Source organism: Sparus aurata, chromosome 12 (assembly GCF_900880675.1).
Source record: "Sparus aurata chromosome 12, fSpaAur1.1, whole genome shotgun sequence".
NCBI lineage: Eukaryota > Metazoa > Chordata > Actinopteri > Spariformes > Sparidae > Sparus > Sparus aurata.
This window is the reverse complement of record NC_044198.1, coordinates 25,262,756-25,286,945: the sequence shown is the minus strand read 5'-3', so window position 1 is coordinate 25,286,945 and position 24,190 is coordinate 25,262,756. Positions and strand designations below refer to the sequence as shown.

General features: G+C 42.6%; 3 protein-coding genes across 4 annotated transcripts in view; 1 reads left to right on the top strand and 2 right to left on the bottom strand.

Annotated features, from left to right (window-relative positions):
• grk3 (G protein-coupled receptor kinase 3) overlaps positions 1-8,671 on the bottom strand; it is a 63,686-nt gene extending 55,015 nt beyond the window's left edge. Inside the window, exon 1 of the mRNA XM_030434676.1 lies at positions 8,559-8,671. Within this exon, the coding sequence (XP_030290536.1) occupies positions 8,559-8,671 (113 nt within the window). The remainder of the gene's footprint in view (positions 1-8,558) is intronic.
• Positions 965-24,150, top strand: crybb1 (crystallin, beta B1). Of its 2 annotated transcripts, XM_030434681.1 has the most exons (8): positions 965-969; positions 9,199-9,207; positions 11,494-11,497; positions 21,113-21,256; positions 22,021-22,139; positions 22,290-22,422; positions 22,519-22,661; positions 23,757-24,150. In XM_030434681.1, the coding sequence occupies exons 4-8, from the start codon at positions 21,134-21,136 to the stop codon at positions 23,932-23,934; spliced, it is 696 nt and encodes a 231-aa protein (XP_030290541.1). In that variant the 5' UTR covers positions 965-969; positions 9,199-9,207; positions 11,494-11,497; positions 21,113-21,133; the 3' UTR covers positions 23,935-24,150. The 2 variants fall into 2 exon arrangements, with proteins under 2 accessions (XP_030290541.1, XP_030290540.1); XM_030434680.1 differs by lacking the exons at positions 965-969; positions 9,199-9,207; positions 11,494-11,497 and adding an exon at positions 20,630-20,761.
• On the bottom strand, positions 13,100-15,267 carry cryba4 (crystallin, beta A4). The gene is made up of 6 exons (XM_030434678.1): positions 15,175-15,267; positions 14,528-14,571; positions 13,933-14,051; positions 13,705-13,846; positions 13,467-13,609; positions 13,100-13,343 (listed from the first exon to the last, which is right to left on the bottom strand). The coding sequence occupies exons 2-6, from the start codon at positions 14,564-14,566 to the stop codon at positions 13,196-13,198; spliced, it is 591 nt and encodes a 196-aa protein (XP_030290538.1). The 5' UTR covers positions 14,567-14,571; positions 15,175-15,267; the 3' UTR covers positions 13,100-13,195.
• Positions 24,151-24,190: the final 40 nt, after the last annotated feature.

The window sequence follows — 24,190 nt, the reverse complement described above, 5'->3', positions numbered from 1 at the left end:
TACAGGAAGTATGGAGATGTGTAAATATTTAACATATTAACAGGATGACACTGACATTTCAATAGCTTGGTCTGTGGGCATGTAATTGAACAGTGTTGATAACGCAGCACCTGTTCAAATTTGTTTAAGAGTCAACTTGATCTTTGATCGTTAATCTATAGATTTTCAAACTCTTTACTTCTCACGATGTGAACGGACAATGAGCAGCCTTTTATCTCTTCAAGGAGCACAGCTCAAAGCTGACGACAAAAACACGAGGAAACACGGGAGAACACCTATTTCAGTTTATCTAAGCCTCCAGACATACAATTACTTTCTTTACCTGGGAAACTAGTTAGAGTTTGAAACCTGTTTTTCTGGCAGTTGCTTGGCACCTGACTGCAACTACTGTAGGATTCAGGGGGTGTGTGAGGAGCTGCTGGAAACAAATTGAGCAATTTGCAGAGAAGCAGTCATTTCCTATTAATTCACTCAGGCACCAAAATGATTTGGAAGCTTTGGTTTCACTTTAGGTAGACCTGCCTTTATAATTGACTCAGTTTATATGCACAAAAGTTTTTGCCCTCATTCCAAAAAAGACAATATTTCTAATACTGCTCAGGCCAAAACAGACCTCAGTAGCTTTATGTGTGCATCCACAAAAAGGCACAGATCCAGGAAGTCATTCCTCACTTTCTTTAACATTGTGAGATGGGCTGTTATTTCACATTTGCGTTCAATTCCCACTAAATAATGGGTGGATCCTGAAGACAAAACATGTGTATTTAGGTGGCTGGTGCCTATGTGTGAATACAAAAGGGGATTGTTGGGCCTTGGTGGAGTATGAGTGGCATTCTAGTGTCCTCAGTCTGGGTTGAATGTCTGGCTCAGTCTGATTTCAAATCTAAAGATTGCTTAAAAACAGGGGAGTACATTTTTGGACTTGAGTGTGGCACAACTGGGTAATGCTGTCTTGATATGCGTTAGTATGTGTACAACTAGCGGAACAGCGCTGACACACTGTCCTCGCCCAATCCACCGATTGCACTCCACTGCTCACCTTGCTCACTGGGAGCCCTACATTTCCCAGACAGCTGATCTGAAGGAAGCAGACGGGTCTTTTAGCTCTGTACAGTGACTCACCATGTCTTCTTCTTCCTCTAGTTTATTGTGTCTTGTGGCTTTTGTTTTGTAACTGCAGTAGGCAAATAGCTTTAAGGTGAGTGTGGATCAGAATAGGTATGCTCCCGCCATAGTCAAACATGTTCATTGTATGACTGCAAACACCAAAGCGTGACGTCTGCAGCATAACAGCTCAGGATGAACAAATGTACCATTACACCCCTTATTCTCACTAAGCTGTTTACATGGCTAATGAAAATGAACGTATTCCAAAAATATTCCATTTAACATGCAGCTGTGCCTACTGTGGAACAAGCACTTATTTGTCAACGGTCTTCTGGAAAAAAGTCTCCACTGTAATATTTGTACATATTAGGACAAAACCCGCTGATATCCAAGTCTTTCCAAATGTTTGTCCCATTCCAACTAGAAATGCTGGCTTTTCCTTTACACATGCGTCTCTAGCTTTGCCAACTGTTTGCTAGGCGACACAATGCTCCTAAAACCCAGATGATATCAACATATCCCACATGACAAAATTTAAAACAGACCTAAATTGAGATGTCCGAACAGAATATGCCTATTACATGACCCTTATCAAGCCTGGAATATTGTCATAGATGGAATAATAGTGGAATATCAGCATGGCTGTAAACCTCATCATTTCTAAACCCTGATGTACACCAGTGTTTTGTTTTCAAATGCAAAAAGGAAACGCTCAATTGCTCTCTCAGTGTTGGCTGACAACAGCAGTAATACTAACAATGTTACTTTTAGGATTTAGCACCTTGTGTTATTATAACACGATTGCACAGTCCATATTTATTCTCAAGCCGAACTGCCAGATTATGCAACTACAAAAATAATCACCGACTGTCCTAATTCACTGCCTCGACAGAAACTTCAAAATGAAACGCTCATCTGTGAAAACCTCCAATGTGCAGCGATTGCCGGGGATGTCTGCTCTGCACACGTTACCTTTGTGGCAATTATGCTTTTGCTCTTGAGGTGAAGAGGCAAATATAATTAAAATGGGAACTCAAAGGCTGCCACCACCCTTTCCAACAAAGCTGATTCAGGACAAGCTGATAACCTCAGTGCCAACACTGTTATCTAGTTTCTAATCGGCGGTCATAATTGCTGCAAGTTCTACGAAGACGTGAAAAAAGACAGGAAAAAAAGCCACTAAAACACAGAGAGATCAGCTGGAGGCAACAAGCAGCTATGGGAGGTGACGGAAAACCTTGATGACTCAAGTGTAACACTGACATGCTCCTTGGAAAGCTGTACATATATATATATATATATGAAGACTAAGTGTTGCACTGCTTCAAGTGTTTGAGGCACAATTGTCTTAGGGAGGTCAAATGGGCCTACTGGTGCTTTTCTAATGAGTCACTGCTCCATCCAACGGACGGCATAACAGTACTCTAAAACCCCATTAGAGCTACAGAATACTATTAAAATGTTATGAGAATCAATGAAACACTAATTTTGTTTTCAATTACACTTAAGAAATTGGAAATTATAAATCATTCAGATGAAAAAGAACTGGGCGATCTTGAGTGTTTTACCAGGACACAGCATGAACATCCATTTCAGTTAAAGGGAAATTCATCAGTATCGGTGTGTTTTTATCACAGTTGCTGTAATGCAGCCTTTAAAACCAGGAAAAGACAACATTTACAACACCACACTAAGACAATATGTAGCGTCATAATGCAGCCACAGTGGCGACATATACTGTATATATAACCCAGCCCTACAACGGCACGCTGGGGTTCAAACCCTGTCCATCGGAGACTGAAACTACTCGCAGTCTCTGTTTTCCTTCGTATCTCCACCTCCTGGATAACTTCATCATGTCTCCTCTCTTGTATGGATTTCTCTCCAACAGCGGGCCCTCCCCCACGCCTCTCATCTCGACTGCCTCCAGTGTTGCTGTCAGAATCTCACCTCACTGCCAGAGGACATAGCCTTGGCCCGCCGAGAATGTGGCAGCACCACGCTATCTCCAAAGTGCCACATTTAACTGCCCCCCCCCCTCCCCAACAAGCATGCGGCTGAAAGCTTCACACATGCATCACCGCTACTGCTGAAACCGTGCGCACATGAAAAGTTTGTCAGTTTTACACAAGATCTCTACAGTTTTATCAAGTTCTGCTATTTCCAGAGGCTACTTTCACAGATACCATTCATACACACCTTCCCCCCCCCCACCCTCCTCACTCCTACTCACTACTCTTGTGTTTGCCACATTATTCTCAGATCTTTTACAATCCGTTCCAAATTAAAGTAATTCCTCTGAAGCACTCAACGTGAGAACGATATGTGTGATAAGGCTTTGCAGAGGAAACATAATGCAGCCATCTCATCCATTTAGGATGGACACATTATTGCAATAACAATGACCTAACTGACATGTTTTAAGTACATTTTCATATTACTCCAGTCTTGCTTTGCTGACTGATTTACTCAACGGTGGTGTAATAGTGCTTTTGCAAATCCATTAGCTGAGGCTTTTATCTCGCAGCTTCTGTTATGGTAGGCAATAAATACTAAAGCTCATATCTGACATAAAATCACAAAAGCAGTCGGCAGTGCTTGTTGGGGTTCATTCATATAGCAACACCTCTGTCTGATGACATTTTTAACTACTTCCGCTGTGCCTCGATCCTCCTTCTCCGGTCGATAATGTGCTAATCAGTCAAATGGCCTCGTGTTGTCTTTATACTGCGAGCTCCTCAGTGGCGCATGGTTGCCAATCCTTGGATTAACTTCCAGCGTCAATGTCTCCCAACCTGCGCATCTAATGAGGAGCGGTGAACTCAATTAGGATGGCGTACAGTTTCACAGTCAAACAAGATGATCCCGATTAGGGTCTCAAAGGCTACAAACACAGAGCCTAAACTTAGTACCAACAACTTAACACCGTAGGTGAAGGAGAGAGCACACGCTGCTGCAGGACTGCTCAGCAAGGATCAATAATGAAACACCTGGGTTTGATTTATTTCAGAGAGAGCTCAACAGCATGATCTGAAGCAGATTACAGATTCAATAAAAGTAGCTCCTTAAGTGGTGACTAGTAATCCAATCAAGCAAGGGTCTTTAATTTGTGTATTTGGGTACAGCACCAAGGCTCTCCAGCTGTAAAAATCATTATGATGACAAAACGGTTAGTTCAAGTGTTTCTTCATTTAAACGATGAGGTTGGTGACATTCAACATTTTTCTTGTTTATTCTTAATGAAGTAGTTCTACAAACACGTATTGTGTATCATTGAAAGCCTTATAGATCTAGATCTTCATTGCCTTACAGCTCCATTGTTGCTGAAAAACTAATAAAAAAACCAAATACATTTCAAGAGAAGGTGGTATTGGCAGGTTTGACTAGTAACTACTTCTAGTTTTCTTTGTTGCTTTAAAACGTCACTCTAATAATGTTGATTCAATGCTGTTTTCAGATCTAAATCCCTTTTTTTGGTGCAAGATGCTTTAAAGCTTCGCATTAGGTGCTGTGATTGTTCTAGTTTGATAAAAATCTGTCCTCAAAAATGGGTAAGATGCACGTAATTGTTTTGTTTGAAGGAAAAAATCACCCAAAAATGAAAAGCCAGCAATTATCTGTTCGTCCATATCACGATGGGAAGTTGAGTGAAGTTTCGTAGTCCACCAAACATTTCTGGAGCTTCACGGCGAAACAACTTTGCAGTATTCTCCTGAACAATTCAAGTGGCTGAGGACGTCTCTGAAAAACGGGGAAAGCTAATAACATAGCTCCATACAGCTCATTCAGCGTCATCCTAAAATGGATTTGAAAAGATGTTATTACACCCCCGACTAGCGCTGAGCTTGTTCATCCACTTCAGACGAGGTGCACGCTAATGCTTTTGACTTAGTTACAGTGAAGATTTAGACTAGAGGGTTCTAGTCCCCCTCTTCTTCAGTTGTTTAGGAGAATACTTTAACGCTGTTTTTGCTGTGACGCTCCAGAAATGTGGACAACAAAACTTCACCCAACTTTCCATCGCCATGGGGCACGGAGCAGATAACGACTGAAATCTAATTTTTTGGGTGAAGTCATCCTTTAGTCTACTTAAATTTGTTTGGCCTTATGTTGAATACTGAGCAGCCTGACAGCAGCATTTGGTGTCATTGCTGATTTAAATCATCAGCAACTGTTTATTAAATGCATGATTAAAACACTAAAAGCCTTCGGAACAGCTTGTGTCAACTGTTTAAAGCTCTCATTGAGGAAAACTGCATTTCCTATTATAGAAGCTATTCATCAATTGATCACTTACTGAACGCTAACGCAGCAGACGATCAATGAAAGGAAGCGCTGTAAATCTGCAACACTATGCCAGAACATGGAAAGAAGCACTTTGTCTTGAATTTCTAGTCATGACAGTCACCATGTACATCCTGAAATATGAGTCCAGTAAACTGAGAGGTTTTCTGCTTTGATCATTGTGCTAAAGGCTAACAAAAGCTTAGAGCGGGGTTAGTCGTTCGCTGCTGTTAACAAAAGAAGTTTTCTCAATAGGTCGCCTGTCATATCAGCTCAGTTATGTTAACAGCAGTTTCATTCACATCTGACCCCTTTTACTTCCAACAGGTCCGCCAAGACGTCAAACAGTCCTGTCTCTGTAACGATTATAGCTCGTCTTATTAATCAGAACAATTTCTTCTTCTCGAGGGTGGCATCTGTTGTACATCCTGTGCCTCGCTATCCTTTCCATCATCCGATACGACACTATTATATTCACCAACTTTAATAATGAGATCTGGAGTTATGGTTACTTCACTAAAATGGAGTCTAATAGGGCGAGGAAGATTAGCTGTCGGCTGATTCAACCATAAAAAAAGCCTCATCTAGCAACTGCTTTTAAAGACACAGAAATAAACCTCGTGTGTCGACTGTAACTTCCTGCTCCAATTCTGGCCTTTCACACAGTTTCAGGTCTTACCTATAACACTTAAATCAAAAATTAATGAGCGGTTGGTAGCTTGCTTCATCCAGAAAATGGCAGCTGTAGTCTGCTTGCATTCACAACTGTTTTAAAATTACAAAATCAACCGTGACCTATTCTCCCTATAATAACAGTGTCTGAGGATTTCCATAGAAACTTTTCAAATCAACATTTTAAATATCATTTTTCGACATGTATGGCTCAGCATGGTTAGCCGTCTACATCCGTCCTGTGCAACCAATACAAGCGAGTTCAGTTGGGATACAGCAAGCTACAAACTTTTTTATGGGCACACATTCAAGCCTGCAGGTGCAGCTGCGCAATGTAACGTTTCAGCATCAACAACGCAATGTGTGCAATAGTCAAACTGCGATATGTGCAATGTCAAATACAGTAAATCAACTCAGCTATTTCACATTTAAGATGTGTTTTCGCGGTATGTAAACTTGATAAACGTTAACAATGCTGTCACTCAGTAGCACCAGTAGTGATGATATTACCTATACGATTTATGAACACAAGACTATGTAAAACCAATGCTGCATTTAAGTTATTGTGCCACATTAACAGGAGTTCATTCACTGACACGACAAAATGCAATGTGACAGAGCGTTCACTTTAAAGAATTGGCGGTCTCGAGCAAGCTTTAAGTTTCTGGAAGTTAGTTTCAATACGATACTGACACAAAGCGAAACCAACAAGCGCCTATAGGAAGGAAACCGACACTTGCCAGCACAGAAATATTTTACAAAAAGGTTAGCAGTAATGTAAAGCAAAGGGATTTCTTTTTTGAATATGCAAAAATCTTGGTGTTGCTGTTAAATCATCTCAGAGGAGAGGGCCAGGCAACACCCAGAGTTATTATGTGATACATAAGTCAAACATTTATTAGTTATAAAATGGTTGCGTTATAAAATGAGTAGTTTAAATGTCAGCCTATGTCAGTTAATATTGACAGCTAACAGCTCAGAAACCGCCCGGAGGGAGAATTAATGTCAAACATTCAGATCCTTTCTGCTGTGAATTGGAGGTGAGAATATTCTCTTGAACTTGTCAAGAGGGCAGGGTGTTTCTGCTTTTCATGACAGATACATGGATGAATGAGCTATAGGAGCTAATGAATGACTGTATATCATTCTAAACTCTAATATATGAACGCCAATTGAGCTGGACTGGAATATCTAATTAGCTATTAGAGAATAACCTTTAATGAAATGATTCCAGTTGGGGAAAAAAAATCAACAGGCTTCATGTTCATTACTGTGTGTAACACACTGTTTGGATCACTGCTTTCTGCTGATCTACCGAAACGAGTCAGTAAATAAGTGAATGAATAGCTGACCTCCTCTTAAATGACTCTTGGTTTAAATGTAATGGTTGCTAAAATAAACCGACATGCACACAGAGATATCATCGTGTCGAGCTGCCGGGTTTACACACGTGTGGGTGTGTCAATAATAGTTTTCAGCTTGTGATTAATAAATGCGAGGTACAAGGTGTACAGCTGAAAACATGATGAACGCAAATTAAATCTGACAGCGGTGCCAACTCCCGGCTAAGATCTGCTCTACACAAAGCTGTTCCTCACACACACATACACACACACACATACACACACACACACACACTGGTCATCATTTGACTAAGTCTCCCAAACGCACTATCAAATCTACAAACCCCGTGTGAAAAGCAACCCTCTCAATAACCAAATTTTAACCACATCCTCTTCAATCAAGTTGCATGCTACACGCCTGAAACCTGGTCTGAAGAGACACATTCGGGCTCCTGACGAGCTGCGTAGCAGGGACAAAAGGATGTGCAATTATGTGTAGATGTTAAGAGGGGGGTGTATTATTTAAATCAGACTTTAGCTGTGGGCTCATCTTGATGGCCTACTCGTGCTGGGCTCTTTGCAAACAGCATGGAGGAGCAGCATATACTGACAGTGCAACTGCATCAAAAGGGGTTTACAGAGCAGTATAACAACCACAGACAAGGAACAGCAGCATCTATAAATATGTGGCAAATGCTATATAAAGCAGCCAGCAAGCCTGGGAGCAAATGAGGAATAAAAGCCACCAATAACAGATGGTATTATTTGCAGAAATGACTCCAACGTGACAAATATCCTGCATGTTTCTGCATCACAACCTGCCCTCAGAGAGCCACATAAGATCTGCACACTGCGTTAACTTCTTGGTAAAGTAAAATGGCATGCAAGCTGAAGCCCCTGCACGGTTGTTTTGGTGGCATAATGAAGCCAGTGAGGTGGCTGCATGTTTGCAGACATCTCAGCTGAAAATGCTCCACTGTCATATTTCACTGAGCATCTACAGTAAGTCACAGGTTTGAGAAGGAAGCACGCCTCCATCTCCCTATATGGCTGCATAGCATGCACACACAAAAAAAAAGATTCATCCATTTGACAGGCAAACAAAAACCACACAGCACAACGTGTACAAAGCTCTTTGTTAGATGTGCTTACCTGGGCTCGGGCAGGATGATTTTCTTACTCGCCCGGGCCGCTGGAGTAGATTTGCTCTTCTCCATCGCCATCAAATAACTGACATCGGCGAGTACTGCTTCGAGGTCCGCCATCTTTCGACCCTGGGACGACCAAATCAATAAAGCAGCCGGGTTTGGGGTGGGTTTTGAATTAAAAAAAACAATGTCCTCCACCAGATATGACCAACATCAAGCGCCGAGGTGCGTGACAGGGCCAGCTGAGCGGGCGGCGGGGCTGACCATCGACGGTAGGGGGGGGAAACGGTGTCGTTGTCTCCGGCTCGCAGTCTAAAGCTCACTCCAACCTCAAACTACCATCATTGTGAGAGAGAAAAGCAAACTGAGGAGGGAAGACATTGGGTGACAGGTTAGCCAGAGAGATAACACAGTCACCAGGGCCGCTAGATCACCGTCCTTGTAATCCCATTAAGTGCAGAAATGCAGGTTTCTTACGGGCGTGTGTTGTTGGGAGGAGAGAGAGAGAGGGGGGGAGAGAAAATAATAATGCTGCTGGTGAGATCTCGTTTAGAGGCCAGCACTTCCTCGCTTTAAAGTAACGTGATATGTCTCACACGGGTAGGAAAGGTGCACCAGATGTTGGGTCTGGAGGCAGCTGTCAGATCTTGCAGGTCTCTGGGGGGTTTCTCCTGGTCCTCTTGATGGGAAGACGTCCAAAAAACGACTGGTTCGTCTCCAGTGCGGCATGTGTATCAGGGTTTTTTGTTTCCTCTTTTAAAATGTAAACACTGTGCTTGTCGAGAATGAGAGAAAAATGTTCTTATTTTAGTGAAGTGGCTGCTGCACGGTGCTCCTTCACAATACGTGTGATAGAACCGGGACACACGTGTTGTTGGGTTTTTCTTCTCCTTCTTCTTCTCCGTATCAAGCGACCGAGAGAGAGAAAAAAAGGGAAATTCAGGGAGGGGAGGACACTCGGAGACAGGTTGAACTGTGTCTCATTCGTCGTCCTTAGTAATATCTCAGCTGGTGCACCAAGTGGAGAAAAATGAAAATCTCTCACACGTAAAAAACAGGTTGAAGACGAGCCAGGACTCCCAGAAAACAAACCCCTCGACACACCGCTGTTGTTTATGTTGCTGGCTTTGGCTTCCTGTTGAAAATGTTCCCTAACGGCTCATCAATCACACCAGAAAAATGTCGCCCGACAAAAAAAAAAAAAAGATGTGGTTGAAACACCTCGACTGGGTTTTTTGTGTGTGTTTTAATTATTATAATAATTTAGCACCGAGGCTTGTAATTAAACTAAACTAAGAGCACAAGCCCAGAGACACAGCACCAACTTGTTTCGAGCCGTTGCTTCGCTCGGCGATATCGATATTTTGGGTTCGTCTGCTAGTTAGCCGCCACGCTAGCTAGCAAAAATGAAACCTGCTAGCCCCAGTTAGGCTAACTATCGGATAAGGTATATCGAGTGGTTGATCGATCTATGCATCTAGTTTGGGCTTGTCTCCGTTCAGCAGATACATGTAATAAAAAAAATACCCCCTGCGTTTGTCAGCAGCCAACAAGAGTCGCTAGCTGGCAGACTAACAGCAAAACACTGGCTCGATTTCAGACAGCGATTTTACTTAATAACGTTAAGCTAACGGCTGCGAGTCAACTGCCTGCTCGCATTTGGGGAAGTCTTGCAGGTCGCTGCCGGTGGTGGACACAAAAAAATACACAAAGTCTTTAAGAGTCCAACGGCCTCAAAAACAGATGCGAGATCGCGTGAAATAATCCATAGCTGCTTGTTGAGTTACCCCGAGCGTTGGGGGGGGACCCTCCTCGCCTGGAGACCCAGCACAGAGCTACTGACTGTGGGCTGATGGTGACGCTGATGGTGGCGGTGGTGGAGGAGGGGGAGGGAGCGCTGGGTAGATGGAAATCGGCTGGCCGGCGGTAGTAAACGATAACTTTTCCCTCTCCCGTCGTGAAGTGTGGTTAACCGACACGGCTGACCACCCTGGGTAATGTTAAACACCGAACACGACGCGGTGCTGGTGGGCTTCGCCCGTGAATCGACCGCACAGGGGTCGATACCGCGATTAAAACGAGGGGAGCCGAGCGGGTCGTCGCACTCCGCCTGCCCCGAGCGACTCCTGCCTGCCAGGCTATCCGTGCTGGGGGAGCCCACAGTCGGCTAGTTGAGAGGAGCTAAGTGGCTACAACCCCCGAAGCGTCCCTTCCGCTGCTTTGCCAGGCGATTCAGTCCGCTCCTTTCGGTTAAGCTGCTCGTTTCCCAGCTCCAGTATGGCACATGTTTCGTAGAAGTCCCCCGTCGGTGTATTTTTCTGTATTTTTGTGGCTCTGCTTGCTTTGTGGTTCAACTTCCTCCCACTGCGGCGGGGAGAGGCTCGTAAAACCCGGAGCGGGTCAGTGCTGGGCTGGAGGCGGACCACACGGACACTTTTTTTTTTTTTTTTTTTTTTAGAGCAAATCAATCAGATTTTAGACATTTTATTATTTATTTTCAACAACATTAGTGTTTTACTTTCTGCACTATAAAATACAAGCAATGGCGCTACGTGTTCAGCTGACGTCACTTTACTGGCATGATTTCTTTTTTTTTTTTTTTTTTATAAATATGGACTTCCCTTTTTTTTGTTTTTTTTTAGTACAGATGTGGAGCTGGAGCATGTCAGTGGTGATTTACTGGGAATAACATCGACCAGTCCGTGTACAGGAAATATCCCACCGAGGGGGGCGGGCGACACATTCAGGACTATTTGAACTGGACTGGTCCCTGCAGCTGTTCACTGTGTGTGTCTGTGCTGAATAAGATCCGGATCTGGATGGTCACGAAGCAGCAGCAGCCTCTAACAGTTAAATATCACAACACAGCAAATGTGTTTTTCTATAGGATGGATGCTCCCAGTCAGCTGGGTGTGTGTGTTGTTTTGGTGGAAACGCAGTGCCGTTTCCTGGCCAGCACTGGTAATGCTCCCAATGCACTGCAGTGGACGTATAGAGGAGAAGGAGGCCTCTCACAGCAGGCAAAACATGTTTTATTACCCTGAATGTGCGGAGAAATAAGGCACAGCCATATAGTGGAAGAAGTATTGACCATATAGTGAAGCAGCCAGCTATTTAATATGCAGCCTGCATCCTTTAGATGATAATTTAAGAGATTATTTAGGCTAAAAAAACAAAATAAAAGCAAAATGTGGTCAGTTATCGTTAAATATGAGGGTTTTCCTCTTTTATGGTAGTAAAATTAATATATTTGGGTTCAGATTAAAGAAAGAGATGTCAATATATCAACCTGTACTCTGGAAAAATTTACATTTTTCAATATTTTCTGACATTAAAGGGGCACGATGTCTCTTTGGAGAAGAAATTCAAACTCCTAACACTATTAATGAGGTAATAATACCGAACTCAGAAGTATTTATATATTTGAAAAAATGCTGAAATGTTACTTTGGTAAAGTCACTCATGAGATCAATACTGGAGTAATGAGCTCATGTGATCGATCAGAGGGTCACAGGATGATTAACAGAACGAAGGAGTTTCATCTAATCTTTACCTTGTTTTCTTCTGTCTTCTCACCGGATAATTAATTTACTGATGACGTCACTTTTTTATCAAACTGATAGGCGTTATCCAACCAGTGATGAGCGTTCAGTGGAAGATATTTCTTTTTGATTTGAGGTGTTAGACAGTTTTGTGACCACTCGCCTAAAAGATACGTAGATTTGAAACTCACTCTCGTCCATTTTCAAGGATTTGCTAGTTTGATAATTGGATTATAAATTTGAGTACGTCGGGTTAAAATTCTCTGATTCCAGCTTCTTAGATGTCAGTATGTTCTGGTTTCTTTCTTCCTTTATGACTTTATAAACTGAACATCTTTGACCTCCTTGACACTTTATAGAGCCAACAACTAATTGATTAATCAAGAAAGTAATCATTCATTGCACGAGAATAAATAGATATCCAAACATTTTGGATAAAATCATACATACTTTAACTGCAGCTCCAAATGGTGATTACTTTTTAGATTTAAATATGAATTACTTATATTATAAACCACCAGAAAAGGGTGGAAAATGCCCAAAATGATGTCTTTAATTGTCTTGTATTTCTGATCAACAGCCCTCAACCCAAAAGTATTAACTTTACAAAACTATAAACCATTGATTTAAGTAAAATCTTCATATTTAAGAAGCAATAACGAGATAATGCCTCAATTATTGGATTGATAATTGATTTAAGCGCAGGGATTATCAAACTACTGATGAATTTTCCAGCTCAAAAGTGTTTTTTTGCTAATATTTGTTATAATTTTCTTCACACATGTTCGTCAGATTAACAACAACGCTGCACATTTTTTAAAACTATAAACTCAGTTTTTCATTTCAACTCATTGCAACTCGACCTTTTATTGCTAAACTACTGACACCAGGTCGACACCGCTATTGTGACCTGTGTCGGAGCGATTGTAATTCAGGAAAAACACGCCGGCGCTCAATCTCTCTCACAGTCGATCAGATAAGCAGATACAATGGTGGAAGTCAGTAGGGTTTAAGAAAGACAGTTTATTCAGCACTGGGAAGCAGAAGGGGTCAGAGGTGAAGGTTCACATGGGTGAAAGGGCTTTTTTGGAGTAGGTTGTTACTGCTGAATACGGCGGATGGACTGGATCTGAGGGGTCTGGCAGTGGGAGCCAAACTCCCTGAAGTGTTTGAACTCCCCACAGTGACGATCACACTCCATGATATACTGGTATCCACGATAACCAGGATACTGGTAGCACACAAATCTGTTGAGAAATCACAGAGCGAGAGAGAAGGAAGTGTTGATGAAATGTTGCAAAAGACGGTCTGTTGTGAAAGTCGCGGCCGGATTATTTTTAAAATGAGGTGAGAGGGCTGAGGACACTCACGCTCCAGACTGGATCCTGAGAGAGCCAACTTCATTGTTGCACCAGCCCATGGCCTGGAGGGAGGGATAATCGTCACTCAGCTCGCCCTTACGGCCCAGGAAGTTCTCACGCTCGTAGATGGTCATACGACACTCTCTGTGGTTCTGCAGGGACGGGAAAGAACAATAGGTGCGTTTGAGTTGCTATTCCAGTCTAAGCACAGAAGAGTAGAAGAAGAAGAAGAGGGGTTGTCACGTACAGCACAGGCGATAGGTCTGAAGGAGGTCATCCTCTCGATGTGGTAGGCGTTGCTGCCTCCGAAAGCGTCGGACTGAGGGTACTCTCCTCTCTCCAGGACAAACTGCTGTCCCTGGTAGGAGGCGTGCTCGTAACCCACCCAGCTGCGGAAGAGGAAGCAAGGCATTCTCAGTATTTTCATATCAAACTTAACCTCGAGTATCTTTGGTCCTCTTTTTTTACTACTCACGCTCCGCTCTCCACCCTGAGGGAGCGCACGGTCTCGAAGCCGAACTCCATCACGTTGCAGCACTCGGAGGTGAACTCATGGCGACGGCCCTGGAAGCACTCCTCGTCGAAGACAATGATCTGGGGAGGGAAACACAGACGGCGATGTATGAAGCGCTCGGAAGTCACAGTTGTAGTGAAGAAAATGTAAATGTAAAACCATTCGCTGTGAGATTAAAGCCATAAATTTGAGTTTTTGTCGTTGTTAAATGTCCCAAATTTGGAAAACAAGAGTAACATTTGTATCCTGAAGCATTTACATGATTGATTATGTATCATAATAGGGTTAGGGTCCTATGTCCTGTCCTATTTCTGTATAATAATCTGTATGAAACTAACAAACAGATGTTTAATAAATGAAAATGATTAAAAAACCAAAAAGTCTGAAGGCACAGTCGTGTAGCTCTGAGCAGCTCCGGTGATAAAGTGTTTTTCCCTTCCAGTCGAGGCATCGTATTAAAAAAAAAACCCGGAGAGAAAAAACTGGTAAATTGATTGAGAGGTCCCTCCGGTGAGGTTGATGAATGAATCTGTGTTTCCGTTTTCTGCAGACTCACCTTCCAGTGGCCGGAGAACTTGGTGCAGTGGTGAGTCATCTTGTCTGGAAAAGGGAAAAAAAGAAACACACAAGATGGTTGAAGCGAAGACTTCGTTCACACAGTCAGATAATAAAAAAAAAAAAAATTAGCTGAACATTCGATTCTGATGCAGATTTCGAGCAAAGTTTGGCTGAAATAGCAGAAATTAACGTGCAAGGTAACAACTTTAAAGCCTAAAAGTGTTATTCTACGCAAACAAACGAGCCCAGCCGGCTACACAGCGAGTTAAATGCAGCAGAAACAATTTGTATTTAAAGGTTCAAAAGGCAACATAATTTCCTGGCGACTAGAATCGGTCTATTTATAATCCCTACACACGAAAAACGAACCCTGAGGCTTCATCTAGACTTCTCTCTCCCGCCCATTCTATCACTTTATCTTATTTTCTGCCCATTTCCTCCCCTCTGCTGCTGCTGCGGAGGCTTTTCCACCATCACCACTGTTTATCACCGGTGCAGTGTCGGCCTTTTTGGGGCCCTGGAGCCCGGGTGGCTCCTGTGTTTGGGGATTGTGGAGTGTGTGTGGATATGTTGGGGGGCCGCTGCACCCTGGCTTGCTGCTGCCCACCCTGGCTGCGCTGGCCTGGTGAGGGACAGGGGACTCACCTTGCTTTGATGCCCTTGGGTTGTCCTGCCGTGAGAGTGAGAGGAAGCCACGCGCCCCCACCCTTTTAAAGCCTCCCCTGGCAAGGGGCCATGCTGAAAGCCCCGGCTCAGCAGCAGGGAGGGGCTTTTCTTTGTCCCCCCCGACAAAAGCGTGGTTAATCTGTGGATGGGGCAGAAGTGCAGACACCACATTATCAACCCCGGGGGGCAGTGGACATGGAGGCAGAAGTATAAGAGGGAAGATACAGTGAGAGTCCCTGAGAAAATACTGAGGGTCAAGGACATGATGGAGGGTCGGGTGGAGGATGGAGAGCGAAGAAGAAACTGAAAGTCTTCTTCACTCTTCGTTTGAATCAAAGGAGTGAAAAGTTTTTATTCCCATCATCGATCAGTCTGAGAAACACCCTCTAGATTGTTTTTTGTCCATATAATATCAGAAGATTGTGAAAAAACACCCATTAAAGTTCAATATGAGGTAATCAGATTACTTGTTTTATCTGACCAACAGTCAAAACTCAAATATATTCAGTTTAAAGCCTTTAAAAGACAAAGAAAAGTATTGAATCCGCTTGTTTTGGAAGCAGGAACCAAAGAAATGTGATTAAGAAATTATTAATTATCTGAATATTATTATTATTATTAGTTTATTTGTATTAAAACCAGTGTTACAAGGTTCTTTACAACAAACACAACAACAAAAATAAACAGCGACATGGATAAAGAGGCCAGCGTGACGCGAGAGGGGAACTAGGATGGCACTCTGTAGAGCATATACCTCCGCCAGTCCTGGATCCGTCCCTTTACCCACATCCACACCAGAACTTTATGAGCTCTATTCTGGGCCGAGACTCATCCTGCATCCAAGTTTCATGGAAATCTGTTAAGTAGTTTTCGTGTAATCCAGTTGACAAACCAACAAATCGACATCTGGTCAGTGGAAAACAGACGGTAAATTCAGGGTCGCTTTAAGAATGTATTCCGATACAGTTACTGATTTCCTGTTGAAGAATGTGGTCAGTAACTTACTGAGTATCAGAACATGAAAGTTATGTTACTTATTACTTTCTGTTACTTTTAGACAACTTCAAGACCAAATAAAATAAACATTTATAAGAATACACTCTCGAAAAAACATCTGTGTGTTTGGTTTCACTCGAGACCGGAATGATGAGACCTGTGACTGGTTTATTATTCTTTATCTTAAATTTGTTATCCTGTCAGAAATCCCTTTTTTTTTAATAATTATATCTGTAATCTTATTACATCTTTTATTCTGTAACTTTGCCGGAATACAGTTACCTTCTTCCTTCTTCTGCATCCTGATTATGTGATCCAGTTACATTTATTTTGTATTTTTAAGTCCACGTAAAGGAAAAAAAAAAACTTAAAACTAAAACTAAAGCAGATATCGATGTAGCCAGTCGTAGTTCCTCAAATGCTCCCTTTGATTAATCAATTATGGATTAAAATTAATTAAACTTTAGTTAGTAAACATTCATTAAGCAGTTGCTTATTACAAGGTTGTAACTGATGTTTATAAACCTTTACAGCTGCTTAATAAATGGTTTATCAAGCAAGTCATAGTTGATTCAAGGTGAAATAACTATGAACTAAAGTTTTATTAACTATAAATAATCAATGAATGTTATTACGAAGAGTTATCGATGGTTTCAGCTCTGTTCTCGATGTGTTTCACGTCACCAGGTGTCTGTAAATGTGACGTTCTTACAGCAGAACATACATGAAATGAAATCACAGACTCGCTGGTGCATCGTGAACGTTTGGTTAACAAGACGACGTGATTTTCTGAGCAGATAACGTCTGTTTACTAAACCGGGCCGACGGTGTGTGAGCAGAACTACAGTGTTAACAACATACAGGAAGTCGTTCATCGAGACGTGAAGCTAACATTACATTAGCTCTCCATTAGACGACCCCATGATGTCCTTCTGCTTTAAACCGATGAACTTTACCACAGTAGATTTTCTGCTAGTTTACACAGTCACATCTGAGCCCGGCCCGTTTGATTACGTCGCTGCAGCCAGATTTCAAAATTAAAGTCGGACATAATCGTCGTTCTTGACATTCAGAAAGATTAAAGTCCTCAGTGTTTAAGAGGTTGTGTTGTGTAAGACAATGTTATCTGTGTGTGTGTGTGTGTGTGTGTGTGTGTGTGTGTGTGTGTGTGCTGCTTACATAATCAACCACTTGTAAACATGAGCACAGAGGCGCTTGCACGGGCAAGTAGGACTTTCTAAACAACTGCTTTATTTCCTGTGAGCCCAAAAGAATTTAAACAGTGGATCTGTGTTTGAGCCACTCCCAGGTTTCATTTGATGCTCTGATGAGCGATAATAGAGACGTCTGACCCGAGTGAGTCAGCTTATAAAAGAGGATGGTAGCTTCAGAATGAGACGCGAAACTATTTCCACCCTGAGAGAAGTGGAGTTGAGATCAGTGCAGGAGGTTTAATAACTGTCAGGAGGAGCTGGTTGATAGCAGAGAGGTGAAGAAAGGTTCAGGTGTCAAAATGAATCTTCTAGTTAGCGAGAAATTGATCGACAAAGGTGTGAGTCACAAATTAGCAGGCGAATTAACAGATTTCGTGTCTCAAAGACATGATTTTGAGGAATAAAATGATTTATAACTAATGTTGAAGAGAAGGAAACACTTGAGAGACATTAAAGGAATTGAAAATAAAATCATCTCCTCACCTTCATGCTGATGGAGAGTCAGGTGAAGGTTGTTTGTAGCGTTGCAGCAAACAACTGAAGTAGATATGGACTTTTAAAACAGAAGAAAACAACCAGAAAAAATAATAAAATGGCTCCAAACAGCTCGTAATCCAAATCTCTGGAAGACCCGAGACCCCACGTTGATCTGAAAAGACATTGATCTTGTGCTGTAACACTTTGAGCTTCGCAGCTACAGTGGAGATCTTAAAAAAGTGTGTAAATAACATCTTTTCAAATCAATCTGGGACCTCAGGGCTTGTAGTCCTCGTCTACTTCCCTTGTTTAAGAGAACGCTGAGATGTTTTGCTGTGAAGCCCCCCGAGAAATGTCTTGTGGACTGGCGACATTCATCCATCAGCTTGAGGGTGAGAAGATAACGAAAGATTTTTCATATGTGGGTGAACTTATCTCTGAGGGCCGCTGAGATAAAGTCATCTATAAATAAGAAGGCTGACGGGGGGGGAGAGTCATGTGGCATCAGAAAGGTTTCTTTCTTTTCTTGGAGAAGAAAATGTGCAGAGCAGATTCTGTGTCGATCAATAGACGTCTTCCTCTCGAGTGCGCAGTGAATTTGTTTCCAGAAGACGTTCGATCATTTCAGAATGTCTAATAGTAGTTCTGATTTATAACTTTACTTTGAGAAATGAATATACAGTTTTGAACAAATTCCTTTTCTGGTGATATTCTACTTTTTTTATTCTCAACATATCGAAAAATCAAAACCAACAAACCTCAAATATCTCATCTTAGATCTTTAACAAAGGGAACTGACTTAAATAAAATTAAATTGGTTAAATATCGACTGAAGTCTGGAACTATTTGATCTGATTTACCTGAAATAACAAGATTAATAATCTATCCAGACACTTCAATCCACCCTGGATAGTTTTTCACACTCTGTGCAAAGGACACATTTCAGACGCCAACCAAAATAATTACAGAGATTCGCTGCCCGGCCTGAGGATGTGTTGGAAATCACCCAGATTACACAGCAGGATTAGTTCACACCTAATCTGCAGATCAAACACAATTTAATCCAGCTCCCATAGAGAAAATAATCACAGTTGAGGTGATATAATCCAGGTTTAATCCAACTTTAATCCAAGAATTATCATCATAAACTACGAAAACCTTTATTTCACCTTTTAAAGTTGAACACAGACGAATCCTCCCTGCTGATGATGCTTTAATTATGACGGGTTGAAGTTTATGTTGCTGTAAAACAGAACAAGGATGTAGATTTAAAGTGATATCTTCCTCTTACAAATTAAAAGTTTACAAGAAACAAAACACATCCTTGTTCAGGAGTTTTGCTAGCTCATGGTGGCTAACATTAGCTTCTGTTAGCTAACTTCAGATAGATAAAACTGTGTATGAGACGTTACTGATTCATGTTTTTGGACTGCTTGACTTTGCTAATCTTAAATTACAATTTTGTACTGAATGCTACAGTCTTGGTATGTTGTTACTGTTAGCTTGAGTGGCTAACACTAGCTAACATTAGCAAGTTTAGATAGATAACTGTGTATATGTGATATCACTGAGTCGTGTATTTGGACTGAATGACTCGTGCTAATGTTACACTACAATTTAGCAGTTAATGTTAAAGTCTTACTTGACAGACCAATGTTATGACCAACAGCTGTAGAGGCTAACATTAGCTATTAGCTAAATTTAGACCTGAGTCATGTTTCTGGACTGCAGGAAAAGGTGAATGCCACTCTCATGTCAGTGTATTGGGTACAAAGCTGGAGTTGGGAGGTAGTTAGCCTAGCTTAGCATCAAGACAATGAGTGGTGTTTGAAGAAATTGAGTTTCTGAGAACAAAATGTCAGATGGGAATAAAGAACTAACTACAGAGCAAACAGGACGAGGTTCAGCGCTAGCATGTTGCCATCTGGCTAGCATGTTGCCATCTGGCTAGCATGCTAGGTATTAGCTCACAAACTTAAGTGGTCCAGCCTACTAACAATCCCTCCTCTATTTCTCAACAACGCACACATGAATTTATGTGGCACTTTCTGGTGTTATCAGGCTTTTAGAAGAGTTGCTAGGACTGTTGTTGTTGTTGTTGTTGTTGTTTGTTTTACTTCTGAACAGAGCAGGTTAGCTGTTTCAAGGTGCTATGTCAGGCTAATTGCCTCCGGACTCCATGTCGGTATCCAACACCCGGACGTTAAATTGATTGTAATCTCAAATGGAACGCATATAAACAGATGAATGTACGGCAGATTGACCGTTTGCCCTAAAACATTAAAACATATAAATTCTATGAATGTAAATGATCCTTATGAGGTTTAATCTGTGACATAAAGAGTGAAAACAACACAGACGTGTGAATCAGCTGTGTTTATCGACAGGCAGTTTTTCTCAGTTATCTCCTTGTTGTGTTTCCTCGAAACCAAGAAGTGATAAGGTTTCCGATGAAACTCTGATTTAGAACAGCGAGTCTTTGTTTTTTCGGAGAACATGTTGTATTTCTGTGTGCCTGTGTAGGTGGTAGAGAGCAGGGATTACCTCTTTGTGCCCTCTGGACCTTTGCATTCCTCTTCTCTACATGCAACTATAGCTTACGGCCCTAGCACCCCAACACATGACAAAAACGCCTCGGTCAGTGGTTTCCTTTGATAGTAAAATGCTTACGGGCAGGCCAGAGGGGCCGGCGGCATTTCTAGGCTATGCGATGACCCGGAGGCTTTGGCACGGGCCAACTGTGATGACGAGGGGCTTTCTATTGTGCTGTGAGCCTCTACGTTTGGCCTTTGCCAGAGTATAAAAGCTTGGGTCGAGCGTTGAAGGGACCAGCACGAGCCAGCCTCCCTCACACGGCACTGCAAGCTATACTAACGCAGGTAAGGACACACAGACACAGACATTCACACCAGAACACACATCATCCAGAGCCAGGGCCCACTCCCTGCCCCACCGCACCCAGGCAAACCACCCTCCGCCTGGGGGAAAAGGCCCCAACAGAAGCCCAAATGAGCCTCCCACATAAAAACAGCCGACTTGTGTTTTAGTCCACATCCCAAAAAAACCAAACGTTTCCTACCTACCGCCCCTCTGACAGTGTTAACACCTCGGCCGGGCTGCATTCACTTCTTCCTGCCCTCTCACTTTGTCTCCTCTGTAATCCTGTCACTTCACATTTACACCTCTATTTCTGTTCACCCCCTTGTCTCTTCCTCCATCTCTCAACCCAGACTCTCCTGAAGCCCCTCACCATGTCTCAGACCGCCAAGTCCGCCTCCAGCCAGGGCACCGATGCCAAGGACAAGGGAGCCCCAGCCCCAGCTGCCTCCAGCAAGGCCACCAAGACCGGCGAGCCCGGCATGGGATCCTTCAGAGTGAGTCACTGCGATGTCACACATTGGCACCGGCTGCTTTTACTACAATATCTGCACATTTAGTTTTATTTAAAGGAGCAGTTCACACAATTTACATAGAAAACATGTCCTCACATCGAGCTACGAAGACAGTTCTGGTTTTATTTGCGAAGGATTTTGAGATGATGATGAGGTGTTTTGATTTTGGAGATGATTTGAGCGAGCTGACCCTTTAAAAAGCAGTTTTTTGATAGAGGCTTTGGCTTGATACTGCTTGGATTTGTTTCCTTTCTTTGGAATGAAAAGGATTTAAAGCTGCTATGAGTTTAAAACATTTGACTCTTGTAAATATACTTAAGTTTTATTGAAAAAAGAAAAACAATTAAGCAGGTCGGCTCATTTAAGATTATATTGTTGAATTTTTACACTTTTGCTGCATTAATATACAAGCTGTAAGCTTAAATTAAACTACTTTATATGCTTAATTTACTTGATATACTTCTAAAACATTGCCAGAATATTATATTATATGTTTTTGTAAACAAATCTTAATCTGCAAAGTATCTACAGTTCTAATTTGTTGTGAAAAAAAATTGTATTCATCTTTGAAATACGGTTAAAGAGACACAAATTCTCTTGAGCCTTGATTTAATATAACATTTAAACAGTATCTATCGATGCAGCAGGTACAAACACTTATTAATTTCTCATATCTCTTGTCTCTGAACTGAAGAAAAACACTGCGGGACTCCAGCGCTGTAACTTGTAATTTCTCCTCCGTGCAGATCATGATGTTCGACCAGGAGAACTTCCAGGGAAGGATGATCGAGGTCCAGAATGAGTGTATGAACGTGTGTGACCGTGGCATGGATAGAGTGCGTAGTATCATTGTGGAGTGCGGCCCGTAAGTGGACACGATCAAATCAGCTAAACAGCGAGAAACAAACTACCAAACATTCTGTCTGCCACGTGAATTATATCCTCCCTCTAATTCTTCTCTCCTGTCCTCTCCACTCTTGTGCCCCCCTTGTGCCCGGCGGACCCCCTTCTCCAGCTTTGTTGCCTTTGAGCAGACTAACTTCCGTGGGGAGATGTTCATCCTGGAGAAGGGAGAGTATCCTCGCTGGGATACCTGGAGCAACTCCTACCGCAGCGACTGCCTCATGTCCCTCAGGCCCATCCGCATGGTACATACATTAGTTAAACATGAGGACGACACTGCTTCTTTTAGTTAGCAGTAGAACATTAAGACTAACCCTTCGTGTCGCACTTCCTCCCTGCAGGACAGCATGGAGCACAAGATCTGCCTGTATGAGCTCTCTGACTTCAAGGGCAACAAGATGGAGATCCAGGAGGATGATGTTCCCACCCTGTGGGCGCATGGCTTCTGCGACAGAGTGGGCAGCGTGAGAGTGCCCGGAGGATCGTGAGTACACACAACACAACACAACACACAACACACAGCTAGTTCACTTCAGATGATGAGGAAGAGGAAAGGATGGAGGCTTGTGTTGTTTTGAGTTTGTGTGACAGTGAGGAAAGACTGTCACACAGCCTGGGAGCAGATTCATCGCCTCATTACTCATATTTAAACAAAATGGAGCCTCTGTACTGCAAACATTGTTTTAGACATGGCTGCAGAGGAAGCCGCAGGCGTCCAGAGCTTCACCACAGTGTACTGGTTCATAACCAGCAGGGTGGCATTACATCACAGGGCTCTGGGCTGACTGTGTTCTGTTTGCTTGTTGACAATCTGTATTTTTAGCCACAACTGTTTCATCATATTTGTATTTTTTTTAAGAGTCTCACAATGAAATATTTCAGAGGAACACTACGACCTCTTTAAGAACCCTTTTAACCCCCCGAAGGACCATTTGAACTTCTTCAGTGACCTCTAGAACCTCCTAGAATGCCACTTGTGACCCCTGTTGGCCTCAATGAGCAGTAAACCTCCTGGACTTATACAACCTTCTGAAGGAATACTAGAACCTCTTTTATGACCCCTAGGACCTCCTCAACGACTTTTACAACCTTCTCAATGGCCACAAAACCTCCTGGACCTCTAGAACCTTCTGAAGAGATATTAGAACCAGTAGGAATTCCCTTATGGATCCCTAAATCCTTCTGAAGGACCACAAGAACCTCCTCTAGGGGCATCAGAACCTCCCGAGTAGCCAACTTCACCTTCTCCAAAGAACTTTGAACCCCCTCAATGAAATCTAGAACCCTCATCGAGGACCAGTAACCTCCTGGGCTTCTAGAAACCCCTGAAACAATACATAAAACCTCCAGATGGATCACTAGAACCTCTTTTAGGACCCCTGAAACCTCCTCAATGATCACCATAACCCCTGAAACAAACTATAGAACCTCTTTATCGACCTCTAGAACCTCCCCAATGACCACCAAATCTACTGGACATCCAGAACCTCCTCGAGATCCAAACACTGACATGTGTGATATTAAAGTGTAACTGACTCTCAGCTTTAACCCTCCTCCCTTCTCTCCTTGTGTCTCTCAGCTGGGTGGGTTACCAGTACCCCGGATACAGAGGCTACCAGTACCTCTTTGAGTGCGGTGACTACAGACACTACAACGACTTCTGCGCCTTCCAGCCCCAGATCCAGTCCATGCGTCGTATCAGGGACATGCAGTTCCACCAGAGAGGATGCTTCACCTTCACCTCCGCCAGCAAGTGAACACCACCTGCTGAACACCCGGTGCTGCCGTAGCCAAGCAGCCCTCTCAGCTTTTTATTTCTCCAAACGCCTCCCCTTGTCTCCCAATCCTTTCCTAAAATCTCCACCATCATCGCTCCATCCCAGAGGAAAGACAGAGTGAGAGCAAATACACGGGACAACCTTAAATGACTTTTTATGGTGCTAAAAAATAAACATGTTGTGAAAAACCTGAAACCTCCCTGGCTGGATTACCTTTATTCAACAACTCATGTTG

Excerpts from the sequence above, each read along its gene's own strand:
- crybb1 (XM_030434681.1), top strand. The coding sequence starts at position 21,134 with ATGTCTCAGACCGCCAAGTCCGCCTCCAGCCAGGGCACCGATGCCAAG. Across the intron at positions 22,140-22,289 it reads ATCATTGTGGAGTGCGGCCC|CTTTGTTGCCTTTGAGCAGA; the intron begins GTAAGTGGACAC and ends CCCCTTCTCCAG. Across the intron at positions 22,423-22,518 it reads CCCTCAGGCCCATCCGCATG|GACAGCATGGAGCACAAGAT; the intron begins GTACATACATTA and ends TCCTCCCTGCAG.
- cryba4 (XM_030434678.1), bottom strand. The coding sequence starts at position 14,566 with ATGACTCACCACTGCACCAAGTTCTCCGGCCACTGGAAG. Across the intron at positions 13,847-13,932 it reads CTCAGGGTGGAGAGCGGAGC|CTGGGTGGGTTACGAGCACG; the intron begins GTGAGTAGTAAA and ends CCTCTTCCGCAG. Across the intron at positions 13,344-13,466 it reads CTCAGGATCCAGTCTGGAGC|ATTTGTGTGCTACCAGTATC; the intron begins GTGAGTGTCCTC and ends ATTTCTCAACAG.